This window comes from Aedes albopictus, unplaced genomic scaffold, assembly GCF_035046485.1.
Source record: "Aedes albopictus strain Foshan unplaced genomic scaffold, AalbF5 HiC_scaffold_180, whole genome shotgun sequence".
Classification (NCBI taxonomy): domain Eukaryota; kingdom Metazoa; phylum Arthropoda; class Insecta; order Diptera; family Culicidae; genus Aedes; species Aedes albopictus.
This window is the reverse complement of record NW_026916959.1, coordinates 27,044-47,182: the sequence shown is the minus strand read 5'-3', so window position 1 is coordinate 47,182 and position 20,139 is coordinate 27,044. Positions and strand designations below refer to the sequence as shown.

The 20,139-nt window shown below is 41.3% G+C and overlaps 2 protein-coding genes across 2 annotated transcripts; one reads left to right on the top strand and one right to left on the bottom strand.

Moving 5' to 3' along the window:
- Positions 1-909: 909 nt before the first annotated feature.
- LOC115260154 (serine proteinase stubble-like) lies at positions 910-19,875 on the top strand. Its single transcript, XM_062843388.1, has 4 exons — positions 910-1,310; positions 11,171-11,320; positions 18,306-18,998; positions 19,059-19,875. The coding sequence occupies exons 1-4, from the start codon at positions 910-912 to the stop codon at positions 19,681-19,683; spliced, it is 1,869 nt and encodes a 622-aa protein (XP_062699372.1). The 3' UTR covers positions 19,684-19,875.
- LOC109409494 (mitochondrial import inner membrane translocase subunit TIM44) lies at positions 11,372-13,420 on the bottom strand. The gene is made up of 3 exons (XM_019682947.3): positions 13,226-13,420; positions 12,999-13,097; positions 11,372-12,927 (listed from the first exon to the last, which is right to left on the bottom strand). Exons 1-3 carry the CDS (start codon positions 13,226-13,228, stop codon positions 11,728-11,730), a joined length of 1,302 nt encoding a protein of 433 aa, XP_019538492.1. The 5' UTR covers positions 13,229-13,420; the 3' UTR covers positions 11,372-11,727.
- Positions 19,876-20,139: the final 264 nt, after the last annotated feature.

Genomic DNA, 20,139 nt, shown 5'->3' with positions numbered 1-20,139 from the left:
TTGAGGAATTCCATCAGGAAGTCATCCGCGATATCCACTAGAAATTCTTTAAGGAGATCTACTAGGAATTTCACCAGAATTTGCTTCAGGAATTCCACCAAGAATTCCTCCAGAAATTCCACCAGAAGTTCCTCCAGGAATTCCACCTGGGATTTTACCTAACATTCCACTAAGAATTCCACCATGAATTCTTCCGATAATTCTAGAAAAAGCTTCTCTAAGAATTCTCCCAGGAGTAACTCTATGAATTCCACCAGTATTTACAATAGAAATTCCTCTAGAAATTTCACCAGGTTTTCGTTAAGAATTACAACCACCAGGTATTCACCAGGAATTCTTCCAGAAATTCCTCCAGGAATTCCAGCAGGAATTGCATAAGAAATTTTTCCATTAATGATACCAAAAGTTCCGCCAGGAAAACCACCAGTTTCTCTTGGTGAAATTTCTCTGGGAATACCTCCAGGAATGCTCCTATTAATTTCACCAGAAATTCCTCCAGGATTTTCATATGGAGTTTTTCCAGGAATTCAATCAAGATTTCTTCCACGATTCATTAAGCAATTCTACTAGAAATTTCACCAGGAGTTTCTCCAGCAGAAGATCTTCTTTAAATTCTTTCAGAAATCACTCTATTCCATTACGAATTCCTTCAGGCACTCTAATACGAATTTTTCCAGGAATTCTACCAGGAATTTCAACGAGAATTTCACCAATAATTCTACACGGCATTCCTCCAAAAATTCCATCAGGAATTCCTCCGAGAATTTCACCAGGAATTCCTCCGAGTGTTTCACAAGGAATTACACCAGAATCGGTTTCGTACCTGTCGGGGGACACAGGCCGTCCGCAACTAGGGATATTGCCACGGGATCAGAAATCGAACCTGTCGGGGGAGACGAGCCGTCAGCAATGAGGGATGTTGCCACTGGATCTGAAGTCTTACCTGCCGGGGGAGACGAGCCGTCAGCGATCAGGGATGTAGCCACGGGAATCGGTTTCGTACCTGCTGGGGGACACGGGCCGTCCGCAACTAGGTGTATTGCGACGGGATCAGAAATTGAACCTGTCGGGGGAGACGAGCCGTCAGCAATGAGGGATGTTGCCACTGGATCTGAAGTCGTACCTGCCGGGGGAGACGAGCCGTCAGCGATCAGGGATGTTGCCACGGGAATCGGTTTCGTACCTGCTGGGGGACACGGGCCGTCCGCAACTAGGTGTATTGCGACGGGATCAGAAATCGAACCTGTCGGGGGAGACGAGCCGTCAGCAATCAGGGATGTTACCACGGAATCGGAAGTCTTACCTGCCGGGTGAGACGAGCCGTCAGCGATCAGGGATGTTGCCACGGGAATCGGAAGTCGTACCGGAGGAGATGATCCGTACTCTTGCAGGTTGAGGTCTTGTAGGTATCGGTTTCGAGGACAAATTTTTGGGTATGATTTTTCAAATTCGGGTTTGGGATAGTTTTATTGCTTCTGTTTCTCGTTAAAGTGTTTGAAGTAATGACAGATTTTTTTTTCTTCGCATCGCCGCCTACGTTTATTTATTGGTCACATAACAACCTCGTTGCTATCCGCAACAGATCCTAGCGCAACAGGTGCTACTTTGTTAACCCACGGAATGCTCACCTGGAATTCACTTTTCACTTCTAGTGCGGAATGATGGCAGGAATATTCGGTTTCGGACAATGAACTCTTCTTGTCTATCGATTAAGTCCTTTTATTTTTGTTCCGTTTCCCTTCGGCAAGGCTTTTAGGATAAAATAGCAAATAATTTAGTTGAATCTCTTTAGGAATTCCATCAGTAATCCCTTTACTAATTTCACCAGGAATCCCTCTAAGAAATCGTCCAGGTATTCTACTAAGAATTATTCCAGGAGTTCTACCAATAACTCCTCCAGAAATTATACCAGGAATTGCATAAGAAAATTATACCAGGAGTTCCATCAGGAAATCCACATGTTTCTATAGGTGAAGTTTTTCTGGGAATGCCTCCAGGAATTCCTCTATTAATTCCACCAGGAATTCCTCCAGGATTTTCACTAGGAGTGTCTCCAGGAATTCATTCAGTAGTTCTCCCACAATTCTTCAAGGAATTCTACTAGTAATTCCACTAGGAATTCCTCCAACATTTTCTTCAGAAGTGTCTCCAGCAATTCAATCAGTAGTTCTTCCACGATTTCATCAGGAATTCTTCCAACAGAAGATCCTCTTTAAATTCTTTCAGAAATCACTTGAAATCATTGAGTCCTCCAGGAATTCCACTAAAATTCCTCCAGGCAATTCGACTACGGCAATTCTACTACGGAATTCTATCAGGAATTGCTCCGAGAATTTCACCAGGAGTTACTCCGAGGATTTCACCAGGAATTTTTCCGAGAATTCCATCAGGTATTCCACTCGGAATTCTTTAAAAAAATCACGAGGATTTCCTCCTGGAATTACACCCAGAGTTTCTCTAGAAATTTCACCAGGATTTCCTCCAAGAAATGCTCTAGTCATTCCACAAGGAATCCCTGAGGAGGTCCATTAAGAATACCTCCAGTTATTCTACTACGAATTTTATAGGAGATTTTTCTGGGAATGCCTGTAAGAATTCCGCTATGAATTCCACCAGGAGTTTCTCCAGGAATTTAACCACACAGCTAGTCTCGTTCGGTAATTTTTACCGAAATCTCAACTGGTGAGCGTTCGGTAATGGATTTTTACCGAAATTCTGTAAAAAAATACAAAATTTCGGTGAAATGTTATCGTTTATCTGTCAAACTCTAACGAAGTTCGGTAAAAGTTGCTAGCTCTACCGAATTTTTGCGGTAAAACAAACTTAACTGTTGAGATTTCGGTAAAACATTACCGAAGTCGGTGATTTTTTCTAACTGTGCAGGGTTTCCTCAAGAACCCACTTACGATTTCCTCCAGGAATCCCTCTAGTAGCTCTACAAGGAATCCCTCAGGAATTCCACTAGGATTTCCTCCAGTTATTCTATAACGAGTTCTTCCCAGAGTTCAACCCGGACTTCTTCCGGTAATTTTACCAGGATTTTCACCAGAAACTCCAGCCAGAACTCCTCCAAAAATTCCTCCTATTTTCATCTGGAATAACACCCGGAATTTCTCTATCAATTTCACCAGTATTTCCACCAGGAATACCCTTAGAAATTCCACTCGAAATCCCTAAAATCCCTAAAAATTCCCTCTATTTATTCCACAAGGAATTCCTCCACATTTTTTTCCAGGAATGCCTCCACGAATAGCTAATGGAATTTCACCTGGAATTCCTTCAGGGATTCCACCAAGAATTCCAGCAGGAATTTCTCCATTAATTTCCCCAGGGTTTCGACCAGGAATTTCACCACGAATTCCACCAGGAATCCCTTTAGAAATTCCACCAGGAATCTCTCTAGGAATTTCTCCATGTATTCTACAACGAATTCCTCCAGGAATTCTACCAGGTATTCTTTCATGAATTCCTCCAAGAACTCTACCTGGAATTCCACTCGGAATTCCTCCAGAAATTTTATCATGTATTCCACTAGGAATTATTCCAGAAACTTAATCAGGAATTCCACCTGGAATTACACACGGAATTCCACCCTGAATTGCACCAGATTTTCCACCAGGAATTCTAGCCAGAATTCCTCCAGGAATTTCACCAGAAATCCCTCTTGTTATTCCACAAGAAATACCTCTAGTAATTCCACTCGGAATTCCTCCAGGTATTCTACTACGATGTCTTTCGGGAATTTCACCAGGAATTGCATCAGCTGTACCACCTGGAATTCCTCCAGAAATTTTACCAGGATTTCCACCTGGAATTACACCCAAAATTTGATCAAAAATTTCACTAGAATTTTCATCTGGAATTACTCTCGGAATTCCTCAAGGAGTTTAACTACGATTTTCTTCCGAAATCTCTTTAGGAATTCCACCAGGAATCCCTTTACTAATTCACCAGGAACCTCTCTAGGACCTCTCTACCAAGAACTTCTAAAGAAATTATACCAGGTATAGCTTAAAAAGGTTCTCCAAAAATTATAGCAGGAGTTCCATCAGAAAATCCACCAGTTTCTATAGGTGAAGTTTTTTTTGTCTTTATTAACGAAATTTTTGACTCGAAGCTAGTTCATCTCGGGACCCACGATTTACTTCCCTTCCAAAGGAAGAACTCACGTTTGTGTGTATGTCGGGAGTGGGATTCGATCCCAGGTCCTTGGCGTGATAGTCTTGTGTTCTAACCATCCAACCAGGTTCCATCAGGAAATCCACTTGTTTCTATAGATGAAGTTTTTCTGGGAATGCCCAGGTGAAGTTGCCTGGGAATTCCTCTTTGAATTCCACCAGGAACTCCTCCAGGATTTATATCAGGAGTATTTCCAGGAATTCCTCCAGGAGTTTCTCCAGTTCTTCCATGATTCTTCAAGGAATTCTACAAGGAATCCTTCCAGCAGAAGATCCTTTTAAAATTCTTTCAGAAATCTAACTGGCATTCTACCCGTACTTCCTCCGGGAATTCCTCCAGGAATTCCAACAGGTATTCCACTCGGAATTCTTCCAGAAATTTAGCAATGATTTCAACCTGAAACTACACCCGGAATTCCTCCAGGAATTACATCAGGTACTCCATTCGGAGTTCCTCCAGAAATTTTACAAGGATTTCCATCTGGATTGACACTTGGAATTTCTCCAATAATTTCCAATCAAAACTCCTGGTATAACTATTTGAGAAATTTCGTATGCAATTCATGGCGGAATTCGTGCTGGAGGAGTTCTTGGTAGAACTTCTAGAATAATTCTTAGAAGAATTCCTGAAGGATTTCCTTGAGAATATTCTGGTGAAATTAGTAAAGGGATTCCTGATAGAATTCCTAAAGAGATTCCGGAAGGAAATCTTTGTTAAACGCCTGGAAAAATTCCGGGTGTAATTCCAGTTGAAAATCCTAGTGAATTTTTTTGGTGGAATTTCGGGTGTAATTCCAGGTGGTAATATTTCTGGAGGAATTCCGAGTGGAATACCTGGTGGAATTCCTGAAGAAATTCCTGGTGAAATTCCCTAAAGAATTCGAAGTAGAATGCCTGGGAGAATTCCTAGTGGAATTACTAGAGGTATTCCTTGTGGAATAACAAGGGGGATTTCTGATGAAATTTTTGAAGGGATTCATGGTGGAAATCTTGGTGTAATTTCTGGAGGAATTCCGTGAATAATTCCAGGTGAAAATCCAGGTAAAATTTCTGGAGTAATTCCGAGTAGAATTCCAAGTGGAGTTCTTAGAGGGATTCATGGAAGAAAACCTGGTAGAATTGTGGAATTTCTAAAGGGATTTCCTTTAGAATTCCTAGAAGAATTGGAAGAAGCGGAAGAATTTAGAAAGGAATTCCTGGAAGAATTCGTAGTAGAATACTTGGAGGGATTCCTAGTGGAATTACTAGAGGGATTCCCGGTGGAACTTCTAAAGGGGTTCCTGGTGGAAATCCTGGTGAAATTCCTGGAGGAATTCCGGGTGTAATTCCAGATGGAATTTTTGGAGAGGCATCTTGATGAAATTCCCGAAGGAAATCCGGGAAGAATTCGTAGTAGAATAACTGGAGGAATTCCTGCGGGAATCCTTGTGGAATTACTAGAAGAATTCCTGGAAGAAATCCTAAGTGGATTCCTAGTGAAAATACTGGTGAAATTCCTGAAAAAACTCCGGGTGTAATTCCAGGTGGAAATCTTCGTTAAATTTCTTGAGGAATTCCTGGTGAAATCCTCGGAGGAATGCATTGTAGAATTCCTGGTGAAATTCTCGGAGGAATTCCTGGAAGAATCCGTGGTAGAACGCCTTGAGGAATCAAATATTTCAAGTGATTTCTGACAGAATGTCTTCTGGTGGAATTCCTAATAGAATTCCTTACAGAATTTCTAGTGGATTTCGTGGAGGAATTTCTGATGAAATTCCTGGTTGAACTTCTGGAGGAATTCCTGGTGGAACTGCAGGAGTAATTCTTGGTTGAATTTCGGGAGTAATTCCTCGGAGGGCTTCCTGCTGTTATCATTGGAAAATTTCCTCAAGAAATTATTATTATTATTATTATTTTATTTAAGAGGTTTTATCCTCAAGAAATTTTTGGAAGCAAATAGCAAAGATTCTTTGGAAGAACAAATGGTAGAATTCCGTTAGCTTCAGCTTGGAGGAATCCTTGTAAAAATCCTGCAGAATTCCTAGGAGATATTCGTGAAGAATGCTTTGAAGAATGCCTGAAATTGTTTTTGAAAAAAAAACTGGACAAACGCTAAGGAGAATTTCTGAAGTATTCCTTAGCGAAATTCCCGCATTATTTCTTGGAGGATTTCCTTGATGAGTCTTCTGAGAAATCCCTGAATTTATTTTTGTAGGTTTATTTTAGAACTTTTAGAGAAATCTTCGAGGAATTCTTGGAGTAATCCTTGAAGGAATGAATTGTTAGAGGTATTCCTAAAGCGTTTTAATTAGAGAAATTGTAAGATAAATTGTCCGGGGATTTCTGCTGAAAAAATCTTTGGAGGAATCCATGGAGAATAGTTGAAGAATTTCATAAAGAAATGCTTGGAGAAATTACTGTTAGAATCCATGAATGAATCGTTGCGGGAATTCTAGGAGGAAAGTTTAGAGGGGTGGAGAAGAATTTCTGGTAGAAAGCTTCAGATGATTTCCTGTAGGGACCCTCAAAGAAACTCGTGGAGTAATCCTTGGAGAAATTAATACAGGAATCCTTTCAAAAAATGCTGAAAGACTCCTTAGAGGAATTCCTATACCAATACTTGGAAGAACTGCTAGAGGAATCCTTGAAACAAATCCAGAAGGAGTCCTTGGAGAAAAGCCGGGAAGACTTATTGGAAAAATCTGGTGAAATCTCCGGGAAAATCTTTGGAGGAATTCATGGTGAAACTTCTGGAGAAATTCTAGGAGGAATCTCTGGAATGTTTTTTTAAGGAATGCCTAAAAAATGTTGTGGTTAGTTTTCTGGAGAAATTCTTGGGCGAATTCGTGGAGGAGCTCTTGGGGGAATCTATGGAGGAGTTCCTAAAATAATCATGGGAAGAATGCTTGACAGATTTTCTGGAGGAATTTTGATGAATCGTTAAAGAAATTTTTAGATGAATTTGAAAAACTGTTATCATTCTGCAGAGCAAAAGTTTCTAAAACAAAATCTTTCTCAAATCATTAGTTCTAAGCTCCAACTTTGCACTTTTTAGAATATCGTGTGTCGTGGAAGGTAAAATGTTCTACCGAAACCCTATCTCTTGAACCCTCATTCTCTACCAGAATTATTTAATTTCCCCCGAAACAACGTGACTCCTTTCGGTGACTTCAAGATTCCTTCTGAAATTTTACCCCTTCCACTCCATTTTCTCGGAATCATCAGTTCATGCCCCTTCCCGTCCCATCAAAACCTCTATTTTTCACCGGTAATAATCAACCTGCACCTAGAACCACTAGTCTACTTCCCATCATCATACTAATCATCATGAAGAGCCTCTCAGGATCACGGTAATCACACCAAATCATTCAACATGAACCCACAGCAGCGTCGTTCTTGTCATTCATACGCGTCACGCTGCTGATATTGGACGACTGATCAAGTGTGCTGTGCGCGCCGTGGTGCGGTGCAAAACAAGACGCCAGCTCCAGTGACACAGTGGGGTTAAGTGAGCTTTTATCTGTGGCGTTTACTGAGGCAAACTATTGATCCGAAATAGGGTGTTCAAATCAAAATTGCAAGAAAACGATAAGAGTTAGGAGTTTGGCGTTCAAGAACGAATTGTTAAGCGAGTCAAGGCGCACAAGTTTCTCTAAGAGAAAAATTTAATTTACCACGTATTTTTCAAAGTTAATAAGCAAAAACCTGTCAAAAATAGCTAACTTTAAACTTTGTTGCTCTACAAAACTTACTAAATTACAAAAACCAACAAGTTCAAAGACGTTATTAGATAGAAAATTTCATTATCTTTCGAATGCAATCAAAAGAACTTCGATAAGTTGAACCGTTTTGAAGTTACAGCCAGTTTAGGGTGGGCATAGTCAAAAACATTAAAAGTTCAATAACTCCGGAACGGTTGAGATTTGACCATATGCGTAGAACAATTTTTTTCTCCTATTATGGTCCTCTATCACCCCCCGAAGGATTAGCATTAAGGAAAGGAACACCCTGTATTATTGAATCGACCATTGAACTTAGGCGAATTGTACTTCACAGGCTAATAAGTAATCAAGTTAAAAAGTATGCTGCAGCTTATTCCAAAGTAGGCATAGGCTATTTGTAGTGTCATCAATTGTAATGGAAAATATTGGAACATTTCTGCAAGGGGAGGATGTGGTATCCTGATATAAGTGTGTGAGAGCCAGTGAGTGCGACGAGTCAGTCAACATCAGGGTCGGTAATTAGATGGACATCCATAATGTGTTGCTCCTAGTTAAAGTGCCTTTTGATGGTTTAGAACACCGATCGAGTGATATCAATCTTGATGTAGGATATGGAATATCACAATATCTTCTCTAGAAAGAAAGTTTTTAATTCGGGATTCCTTCAGAAATGCCTCCCTGTATTCTTTCTGAGATTTCTTCATTGATTTTGCTTAGTTTTACTTTAGAGATTTCTCCCATGATTCCTTCTGAGATTCTTTTCTACATCTTTTCGAGGATTCCTTCCGGGATTCCCACAGGAGTCTTTTATGAAATTCTCTCAAAACTATTTCAGGGATCAGTTCCGGGCTCTTTCGTGTATTGTTCCCTCAGAGATTATCTACTAGATTTTTTTCAGGAATTTCTTCCGGAGTTTTCCTCCGGATAACTTTTTTGAGAGTTCTGGAGTTATCAAATGAGGGGCGATAGGGGGTTTAGACAAGTGCGCCGCCGCGCCGTCAGTTACATTGACCTGGCGCGTCGTTGTTCAAAATTTCCCACACCGATGAGAAAACGACAAAAAATTGTTTTTCTCGTCAGAACATTGCGAACCACCGGTTTAATAGCACCTGTTTGACAGCAATCATTGTGGTAATTTTAAAATAGTTTTTACTTTTGTTTTTCACATGACTAATATATGTTTTCCGGAGTTCTTTTTGAGAATCTCTTATAACATTTTTTATGATTTCTTTCAATGATTTATTACTGCCATACTTTGAAAATCCTCGCTTATTCTTTTCTAAGTACTGAGCGAGTCTTTCTTGTAAAACTTAACGGATTATCAACGAAATTCTTGACAGTAAACGCTATGTCCAAAGGGAAGTATTATGAAAAATGAATGTACCTCAAATGCTATACCCCAGGATCGTAGGTTTGGACCTCTAGTTTTAGAATCTGTGCGACTTAAGGGCCCATATAGCCGAGGCGGTAAACGCACGGGTATTCAGCATGACCATGCTGAGGGTGACGGGTTCGATTCCCGGTCGGTCCAGGATCTTTTCGTAAAGGAAATTTGCTTGACTTCCTTGGGCATAGAGTATCTTCGTGCCTGCCACACGATATACGCATGCAAAATGGTCATTGGCAGAGGAAGCTCTCAGTTAATAACTGTGGAAGTGCTCATAGAACACTAAGCTGAGAAGCAGGCTTTGTCCCAAAGAGGACGTTACGCCAAGAAAAGAGAGAGAGAGAGAGAGAGAGAGAGAGAGAGAGAGAGAGAGAGAGAGAGAGAGAGAGAGAGAGAGAGAGAGAGAGAGAGAGAGAGAGCGACTTAAAATATTTCATCTTGTTTTTTTTTTATACTTTGATTTTATCCTATTTTTCAATACAAATGTCAAAAAAGTCATTTTAAGGTCAATTTCATCCCATTTAAAAATGTATGAGAAAAAACCCAAGATGGATGATTTTTAATCGCAAATATTCTGAACCTAGAGGTCCAAAAATACGGTTCTAGCGAAAAAACTTTGAGGTTCATTCACTTTTCATAATACTCCCCTTTGGACATAGCGTGCAGTATTCTCATGAGTTTCATAAACACATTCTCGTACATATTCTTGGTGCATTTATTTTTATGGTAATTTACGAATTACTTTTTTGGAGGCATATACTCCATGAGCCATATACTTCTTCAGAAATTCATATAGGGGACCCTCCAGAAAGTTCATCAAGAATTCTTCTAAAAACTTTCCATGCTTAAAAAAATCCTCCAAGGATTATTTCAGAAATTTCTCCGAGGAATCGGATTCTTTCAGAAAACCATCCACGGATCCCAGATATTCTAACAGCGTTTTATTTTTAGAGAATGAAGAGTTTATAATTCTTTCAGAAATTTCTCCAAGGCTTTTTCAGGAATATTTCCGAATGTTTATTCAGAAATATTTTTTTAGGAATGCCATAAGTTCCTCCATAAGTCTTCAAAGAATTTCTAAATAGAACCCCTTGAAATGGCTCTATAGGACAGATCGGTGAAGTACTAGATTTGTAGTAATGAGCTGAATTTTAGTATGGTGAGAAGGTCAATTCTTCGTTTCTGCACTGAAATGGTACAAAAAGCGTGGGTATTATGATTCCTTGCCTAATTTGATGCTGTTTGAGTAAAACTTTGGGCAACAGTGTTGTTGTTTTCTCCATTTCTTGCAACATAAACAACATAGTTATCCAAACTTTTGCTCAAACATCATTATATTAGGCAATGAATCATAATACCCACGCTTTTTGCACCATTTCATTGCAGAAACAGAGAACTGACCTTCTCACCATACTAAAATTCAGCTCATTACTACAAATCTAGTACTGCACCGAACGTGTCCCATTGATTTCTTAAAAGTTCAATAAATTATGTCACGAAAAAAATGGCCATGTTCAACACCCTCCCCCCTATGTAGGATGACCATATGGAAAACAAGCGAAGGAGGACATTTAGACCAAATTCGGTTGAAAAAGGAGGACATTTGTATAAAAAGGAGGACACTTATTAAATCAGCAGTAAATACAAAACAAATTTTCTACTATAAAGTCTTTTTGCATTTAACTTATAATGCATTTAACTGACTAGCATTTCTTCAAGAGTATTATTGAATAATCTAATAAGCTAAATCAGTCGGGTCAGAAAATTAATTGAAATCTCAAATGACATCCTTGAGGACTCTTATTCTCTTCTTTATGGCTCTACGTTCCCACTGAAACTTGGCATGCCTTTTTTCAACTTGGTGTTCTTAGAGCACTTTCACTAAAATCATGATAATATTAACTAAAGTATGTTTCTTTCTTCCACCAGGACACTGAAATCGACTCCATTCGTCTGTCGGGAAACACCTACACGGATGGCGACGGTGATTCCCCGGACTGCATCTGCGTGCCGAGTAACCTTTGCCGAACAACCCTGACCGGCGAACAAGCAAGGTAAGATTATTAAAATGGCTGTCATCTGTTTAGCATTAAGAACCGCAGATATTTCAATGTAATTCGGGAGAATTGTTTCGCTATTTTCCTCACGACATCACCCCGGAACGTAACAGATTCCGTGCCTAAGGCTCCCTCCCCGCCTCGATCGTCTAAAACTTAGCAACTTAAAAATATATGTACTTATCAACAGAGTGTACGTGTTAGACCCCAAATGATGGTTCGAAATCTAGTTTCGTTCGGCTTGGTAGAGTTGCTCACGACCGTTAAACGATGGGAACCGGTCGTGAAGCGCCTCGGCCGACAATCCCGACTTGAACCACGCGGACCAACTTAGGGAACAACCGTCCGCGTTTCGTTATCGACATTCTCGTTTTGCCCGTTGTTGGACGACTATCTTATACTACCTACACAAACTGCTCGGCACTGTTGGCCTGCAGTTCCATCAACCGCCAAGCGGACTTTGGGTTCAAATCGTTCGGATCCCGGCAGAGGACCCACACGTAGTTGCAGCGCATCACCTTTTCCGGGTCGCCCTCGACCACGGTTCCCTTGCTGTCCCGCACACACATGATCTGCTGCGTCTGGAAGGTGATGATCAGCACCGGTCCCTGTTCCATCACTTTGCCCATGGCCAGGTCGACGTTTTCAATGTCGAGCACCTTGGAATCGAGGTAGTAGCCGAGCTTCTGCGCTGCGGCGATCGGCGTGGCGATGACGTTGTAGGTGCTCTCGAAGCACCAGTCTTTGAGGATTTCCAGATCGCCGCGGATCATCGCTTCCAGGATGTTCGGGATGATGTCGTTTTCGCAGTCCCGGAGGAACTGCTTCTGGTCGAAGTTGGGGTCGATTTTGCAGATTTCCGTCAGGGTTTCTGAGAGTTCCGTTTTGGAGAAGAGGTTTCCCATGACGTCGCTGACCTTGTCCGTGAGCAGCCGGGAAGCCCGGATCACAGGATTTTCCGATTCGTCGTATTGCATCTTCCAGGAGAGGACTTTGTTCACGTAGGCGTTGTTGTTTTTGAAGTTTTCCCAACTCTGGTAGAACTTGCTGTCCTTGTGTAGTTCCACTCCTAACGCTTCCGTGTTGGCCTCGAACACCCGGCTGGCATCGGCCATGCTGATCTCGACTCGTTTCCGTAACCTTTCCGGTGCCCGATAGACCCGAGCAGAAATGCCTTGACTGTCGATTTCCTGTTTGACCGCTTTCGTCGCTTCGGAGATCCCTCGGAAGGCACCCGTCTTGCCCAGCTCCTGACCCTTCTCGGCGATCGTTTCTCCCATCCCCCGGGCTGTCTTTCCCAACTCCTCGCCAATCCGTCCAGCCTTCTTGGCAATGTCTGTTTTGGAAGCCTCATCCAGCACCTCTGAAACCTTCCCCCGAATCTTGTCCAGGTTATCCTTGAGCGCTTCGCCACCCTTCGACGCTTCCGATTCCACGGTGTTAAACTTTTGCCGCGCGGCCTTCAGCGCCTCCGATTCCTCCAGCTTCTGCGCTTCCTCCCGGAACTTCTTCAAGTTTTCCTTCATCTCCTTGTTCTTCTCCATTTCCGACTTGATGTTGTCCAGCACCTGGGAGAAGAACCCCGGTCGGCGCGTCGAATAGCACTGCAAGCAAACAATCACAATCAGAGAGATGATTACATCACACCCTACCCCTGGACCGCAAAATCACTTACCGCTGTGCATTGGAGTGCCGCATTTTCCAACCGGGACGAAACCTGAACCGTACCCACCCGGTACAGGCAGGCAATCCGGCCCGCTTTGCTCAGTCGTTGCTGTAAAATACACAAGGAAAGATCCATCGATTAATCACCAATCCCATCGATCCGGAACCGCATGAGTCAAGGTCGGACGGCTTCGCAGCGCTTTGCGGTGCGAGTTTTCGACCCCTTTTCCCACTTACCATTGTTGAAATCCTGCGGAAATTGAATGCTCCACCGGTGAAGACTAGTTGTAAAACACTTGCGGGAACTAAACTTCCGTATTAATCGACTAAAATTTCATTTTTCGAACGGGAAACTAAAAACTTGCGACACTTTTACACAACATTCGATTCGATTCGCACCAGCCGCCGACAGCGAAGACGACGAGACGACTGACAGAAGAAGATGAATGACAGTTTGCGGAAAATGTCAAATTGTTTGCGCGTTTATGTTGGCAGCGCTGATAATAGGAGGAACGCAAACTTTTTGAAATGGCGGTTGAAACGAGGGGAAGTGGGGTGAAAATGCGCAGTGTGTGAATCAATCCGGACTTTGCAGACCAAATTTTGATTTTCTCATCCAGCAAATCAAATTGCTGAATCAGCATCAGCAAATTAAATTTTGCTGATAGATCGGTACTGCTTAGACGCAGAAAAATGAGGCTTGTTTAAAACAATAAAACACATGGTTGATTTTCAAACTGATCATTTACTTATTCCAAAGTTATACTTCTTTGTTCTTACGTAGAGTTTATCAATCAAAACAACCAATTCCTATCATTCCATATAACGTTAAAAACTTCATTTGTTTCAACAAAATGAGGACCACAAACATGGCCCGGGAGCACTCTCACATCTTAAAAATTCTTACCCCAACATCGCCACAACGAAGAAAGTGTAGCAAATCCATCACTCCAACTTCCAAGTGCAGTTTTGGCCGTGGTGGATAACGCGCTGGTACTCAAGACAACACCCACAAAAAGTTGGTCGGTTTCGCCTTTTTGTTTTTTTTTAATTCGTTCTCGCTTCCATCCGCTCGACGAGTGTCCAAAAATAGATTTCCGAGCTGCCGCAGGAGCAGCCATCACCAACACAATCACATTCCGGCTTTGTTAGAGGCAAAAGTGTAGTCGTTTAAAACAACCCGGTATTTTATGTTGAATCTACCAAATCTGTGTTTGTTCTAACAAACTGTTAAAATTTTCGGCAAATGAAAATATTTGTATTATTTAACAATGGAACAGTTCAGTTTTAACTAGAAATCAGTTTGTCGCTATAGCAAACTGAAAAATTGTTTGATTTAAACTAGAATTTAATTGTGTTCACAATTTATTTTTCTGCGTGTATGGAGTACCGTCTACCCCCGTTGGTTTGACCTCATCTAATCTGAACACTTTTTAATTTGACCCCCTCTAATCTGCACATCGTTCAAACTAAAAATGGTTCAAACGTCATTCTGCTCATGGAACGGAGTGAAACGGAACGCAGAATCAAAACAAAACAGCAAAAAGGGTTACCATCAGTGTATTTTTCGATGCTCACAGGGTTACTAGAAGTTCAAATTAAAAAATGAGCCCCGTTGGTTTGCATGAGGTGTCGTTCAAACCAACGGGGGTAGACGGTACGCTGATCGCAAGAAATTTCTTGGCCTATCTCGATGCGTGGGAAATTCAGACAAGGAATCGCTCAAGAAATAATCCCGAGTAAAACAGTATTATACAAAAATTGTACGGCTTATCATTATGTGATTATTTCTAGATTGAGTTTAAATAAGGGCGAAACTAACATGAGTGAATTCTCTTCATCGACTCTCTCTTCTTCAAATTAAAGTGACAAGATGCAAATATGGTTGCACTTTTTGGTCATAAATCACTAGGTTGCGATGCAATCTAGCGTCCAAGTGTAAAAAAGTTCGATTTAATTTGCATCTTGTCACTTTAATTTGCAGAAGAGAGAGTCGATGAAGAGAACTCTCTCATGTTACTTTCGCCCTTATTTAAACTCAATCTAGATTTGTGTTATCATAAACTGGATTATCCACTTATCCGCGAGCGGTAATGGCGGCGGCGGGCATATCCAACCGGTTCGGATTTTGAAGTTTCGTGAGGGAAAGTTTCATTCTCCTCCTCACCCCTCCACCCACCGTTTGGTGGCGCCAACCGATTGCGATCCCCAAGAAACGTCAAAATTCGAATCGGTTATTTGTTCGCGCCGCCGCCATTACCGCTCGCGGATAAGTGGATAACTCTCTGATACAACGAATCATATCGATGATAGTAGTTATCATTTTGGAAGTCTCAATGATAGACCGAACGGGTTGTTAAGTATAGTTACCATTCAAAAATGCCTTTTTTCTCGAACAAAAATTTTGCGAAATTATTCGCGCTATAGTCGCTTTATCATTTACTTAATGATACAGTGAATACAAAAAATATGTCAGCATATCTACTTTATCGATGGCAAAAACGTACACACCCCTGCAGCGGGCACCAGACACTGTCAATTCTGAGTACCATTAAGGGAATCGTTGTTTACTTTTTCGTAAGTTTTTTTTTTCTCCATACTTTGGTGAATCTGGAATTGAACTCAGTGATATACAGGTATGCTGCATTTATTCTCGTGCGTTGATTGCGTAGGCCACATTTGATGAGTGATCGTGGTTGGATTGAATACGTTGATGTTCAAAAGATTGAAACAGTGTGAGCAAAAACACGGTTCTGGAAGATATGGGAAGAGTCGTTTGAAGGAATATTACTAAGGACTGAAACATGGAAGATCTGCAGATTTTCAAGAAGCTTTCCTACTTGCGTGTTATTAGATTGTATATGGAAGGTAAGTTTAATGAAAGCTATTGTCTAGTACCAGTAGCGATGATTTTTGTGCTTATATGTGCCAGATTTCATTCCTGAACTCTAAACTATTTTGCAAGTGGCATTATATCCGAAAGTAACTGGGACCTGCGGCCGCAAGGGTTGTTGTTTTGGTGTTACATGCAAGCGTAATAGTGTTATGCCCATTCTTGTGCCAAAAATGCTAAACAATGGCACTGAAAATCAGATAGCAATGCAGATTAACGTGATGACCTTTTATTTAAGCCGTTAAATACTAAATATAGTGGAAAAAAAAGTTTAAACCATCGTTTTTGCCACTGCAATTTTGTTAAATTCTATTATTGAAAAGTATTTAATTATTATTCAACGTATCGTTATTATATATTTAATGATACTTGAATAATTTTGAATTGTTGAAATTTTTCAACCCCTATCATTTTATCATTAAACGATGACTTCCGAGATGACTATATAGTTATTATTGCACCAATGGACAACGTATAATATGAATGATGCCATGAATAGTATTTTTCTATGCGGGATATAGCGTGCTTTATTCCGGTTCCTAGTACGGAGCTGAAACAAAACGTCAAATCAAATGGGACTTGCTGTCAGAGATTAAAATTTTCATTTTCATTGAGTAAAATTCAATCTTGAATTCAATGCGAATTTGGAAAATTCTCAACTATGGTATCAAAATAAAATTTATTTTGGTGAATGAATTTTTTACTTATTCATTCATTTTTCTGTCACTGACTATTTTCACTGAGAAACAAAACAAGACCATAACTACCGATTAAACTTCCAATCATCACAAAACTTGGGTATAGAAATTAATTGGAATGAATTTACTGCATCGACTGTTTTCCTACTCTCCGCATCGACCAATGCGGCGCTAGCTTCTATGCGCGAAAAATCGCTAAAAGTAAATCGCAAAAATATTGGCCTCCTAAAGTGAGGTTAAGTTTTGTGAAATCCCATTTCGTATTTTAGTGATTGAGTCGTTTCAGATAAAATTTAATGTGGGATCGGGGTAGAAAAATTCATTTTATCGATAAATTTATCAAAAAATTAATGATTAAACTGATGGGGAACTGGTATTTCCCTTTCAAACTTCAAAATTTTCACGACATAACCTCAACTTTTAATCGCCAATTGTATGGCGAATAGCATCTAAAGGCAAATTTATCGAAGTGGAATACATCATTCGAAAAAATATTTGGTAGTAGTTGTGCACAATGGTGACTACTGTTAAGCCTACCAAATATTTTTTTCAGAAAAAGCTTTCTATTTCAAGTAATTCAAGTTTAGATGCTTTTCACCATACAAAATAAAATTGATTTACTTCTGCTGATCAACTGTGGGTGTGCGCCAAACGGGTAGTCCATACTAACCATCTGCTTCATTTGTTCATTAAGTCGAACTGTAGATCTGTTAACAGAAATTGGACATTTTACAACGCGCAAGAAAATATTCATGAAAATATGATTCCGTGCATATCTCGCATTAGTCCAATTTCGTGTTCGAAAGGAATCGCTCAAGAAACTTCTTGAGCGATTCCTGGCGCTGGCAGAAATTTTCTGCTGTGACTGCCATTTGAACTGTCATTTCTTCGCAACGGCGTACTCGAGGGCGTACTGCGATCGAAGAAAAAACGGTTTCTTGAGCGATTCAGGCAAGGAATACCCCTAGCATCAAGATAGGCTGAGAAATTCCCGAGAAAATTCCTTCCTGTAGAAAGTTTTTGCCAAGAATAACTCAAGATGTTTCTAAAGCATTTCCTTCCGAACACGAAACTGCGCTTTATGGGCTGTTTGCGGTTCATGAGGAATTTCTCAGCCTATCTTAATGCCGAGCTTAATGCATGGAAAATTCATTGCCAGGAATCGATCAAAAAATTTCTTGAGCGATTACTTTTTAAAGGGTTAATTGCAGTTCAGAAAGAATTTCTTAGCCTTCTTGATGCATGGGAAATTCTTAAATCGCTGAAGAAATCATTTTTCTTCGAACGCAGTAAATACGCAGTTGCGAAGAAATGACAGTTCAAATGGCAGTCTCCGTAGAAAGTTTCTGCCAGGAATCGGTCAAGAAGTTTCTTGAGCAATTACTTTTAAACACGAAATTGGGCTTAAGCACAGTTTTTTGTTAAAAAGGAATCACTCAAGAAAGTTTTTGAGCGATTTTTGACAGAAACTATCTACATCTATCTACATTGACTGCCGTTTGATGTATCATTTCTTCGCAACAATGTCCAGCGATATCCAACGATCGAAGAAAACCGGCTTCTTGGGCGTTTCAGGCAAGGAATTTCTCATGCATCAAGATAGGCCGAAAAATTCCTTCTGAACTACAAACAGCCCTTTGACGCGAAACTGGGATTTAAGAATCAACGTTGTCTGTTCATCATCTACAGTTTTAATGGCAATGTAATTTTTTGTCAACTTTTTCAGAGACAGCCTATGCGGATCTGGACAAACCTGCTGCCGGAAGCATCACATCATCACTCAACATCATCCCCATGCTGCAACTACTACAGCTCCTCGACCAATCAAACATGTAACACCAATTGCCCTGCATGCCCCAGTGCTGCTCATAGATCTTCCAGTGCTGTCAGATAGTCCAAATCAGTCGCTGCTCTTGGAGATATCTGCTCTACTTCAGGAGTTCAATACTCATGAACATCCATTAGAGCCCGACGCTGAGTTCGTATTTGACATAACAACCTCTATTCCGAGTCCTACATCCACACCTCCATCGACAACACCTTTCAAACCGATAGTGTTCTCCGATGCACGACCGACTCCAGCAACCACCAAGACCACATCATCCACCACCAGAACAACGACTTCAACTTCAACCACCACCACTACCCCCAGAACTACCCCAAAAGCTACACTCAAACCAAATCTACCACCGAAACCTAAAAAGTGTGGACAACGTCGGCTAGCTATTGCTAGTCGCATACACTTCCAAGACTCGGAGGAGGTCATTGAAGAACCCCTAGATGGTACGGTTAACCTTGGCGAGTTCCCGTGGACCGTCTATCTCGAGGAGCGCATTGGCAACGGTAGTTTCCTATACAAATGTGGTGGGGCACTTATAACGTCCGGTGCCGTGGTTACTGCTGGGCACTGCATCGCTAAGTGAGTAGCAGTTGATTTGCGAAAGGTTCGTAGAATTCAATCTATATCTTCCCATTCTAGCGCACGTGATTACCCTGAGAGATTCCAAATCGTAGCTGGTGATTGGGATCGTCGTCATAATCTGGAACGATTGCCAAGCCAGAGGAGATCAGTCGATCGCATTATCCTGCATCCCGAGTACTACTCCGGTTCCCTGTACAACGACATTGCAGTTCTCATTCTAGATGTCCCTCTAAACGATTCCCTACCGAATGTGGGTAACGTTTGTCTACCTCCGCAAGATAGTGACTTCAACGATAGCAACTGCCTACTGACTAGTTGGGGAGCCACTCCAAACAATCCCGCGAATGAGGAATCCATTCAACGGTTCGTCACTATGCCGCTGGTGGAGAACTACGCCTGTGAGGAGCGTTTGCGGGCGAATTCTACTTTGGGCAGACGGTTCCGAATGCATCGGAGCTTTCTTTGTGCAGGTGGAAAAGTCGGACTGGACTCGTGCAAGGGTTCCGGTGGTAGCCCGTTGGTGTGCCAGCGAAATGGTTCCTACGTGCTGGCGGGGATATTGTCCTGGGGTGTCAGTTGCGGAGAAGGAGTTCCAGTTGTGTTCACGAATGTGGCGATCCAGTCTAGTTGGGTGACCAGAGTGATTGAAAGTTTGGATGATAATGTTGTTCACTTCCTTTAGTAATGCATGAGCAACTTTGGAGGGTTGACAAGAATGCCTGGGGTATTTTGTCTCGTGATTTTATGATATTTACTAATAGACTTAAGTATTTTTAAGACTTGGACTTGATAAAGAATAAGGTGTTAACACTTACTCGCTTATTTATACACAAATGACGGTATGAAATTATGTAAATAAACAAAACTGAATGCATATTTGTCATGAGTTTAGTATTTTCTTTGAAATTCCAGGAAGATTCCCCAGGAATCCCGGCAGGATTCCCCAGGAATCCCGGCAGGATTCCCCAGGAATCCCGGCAGGATTCCCCAGGAATCCCGGCAGGATTCCCCAGGAATCCCGGCAGGATTCCCCAGGAATCCCGGCAGGATTCCCCAGGAATCCCGGCAGGATTCCCCAGGAATCCCGGCAGGATTCCCCAGGAATCCCGGCAGTATTCCCCAGGAATCCCGGCAGGAT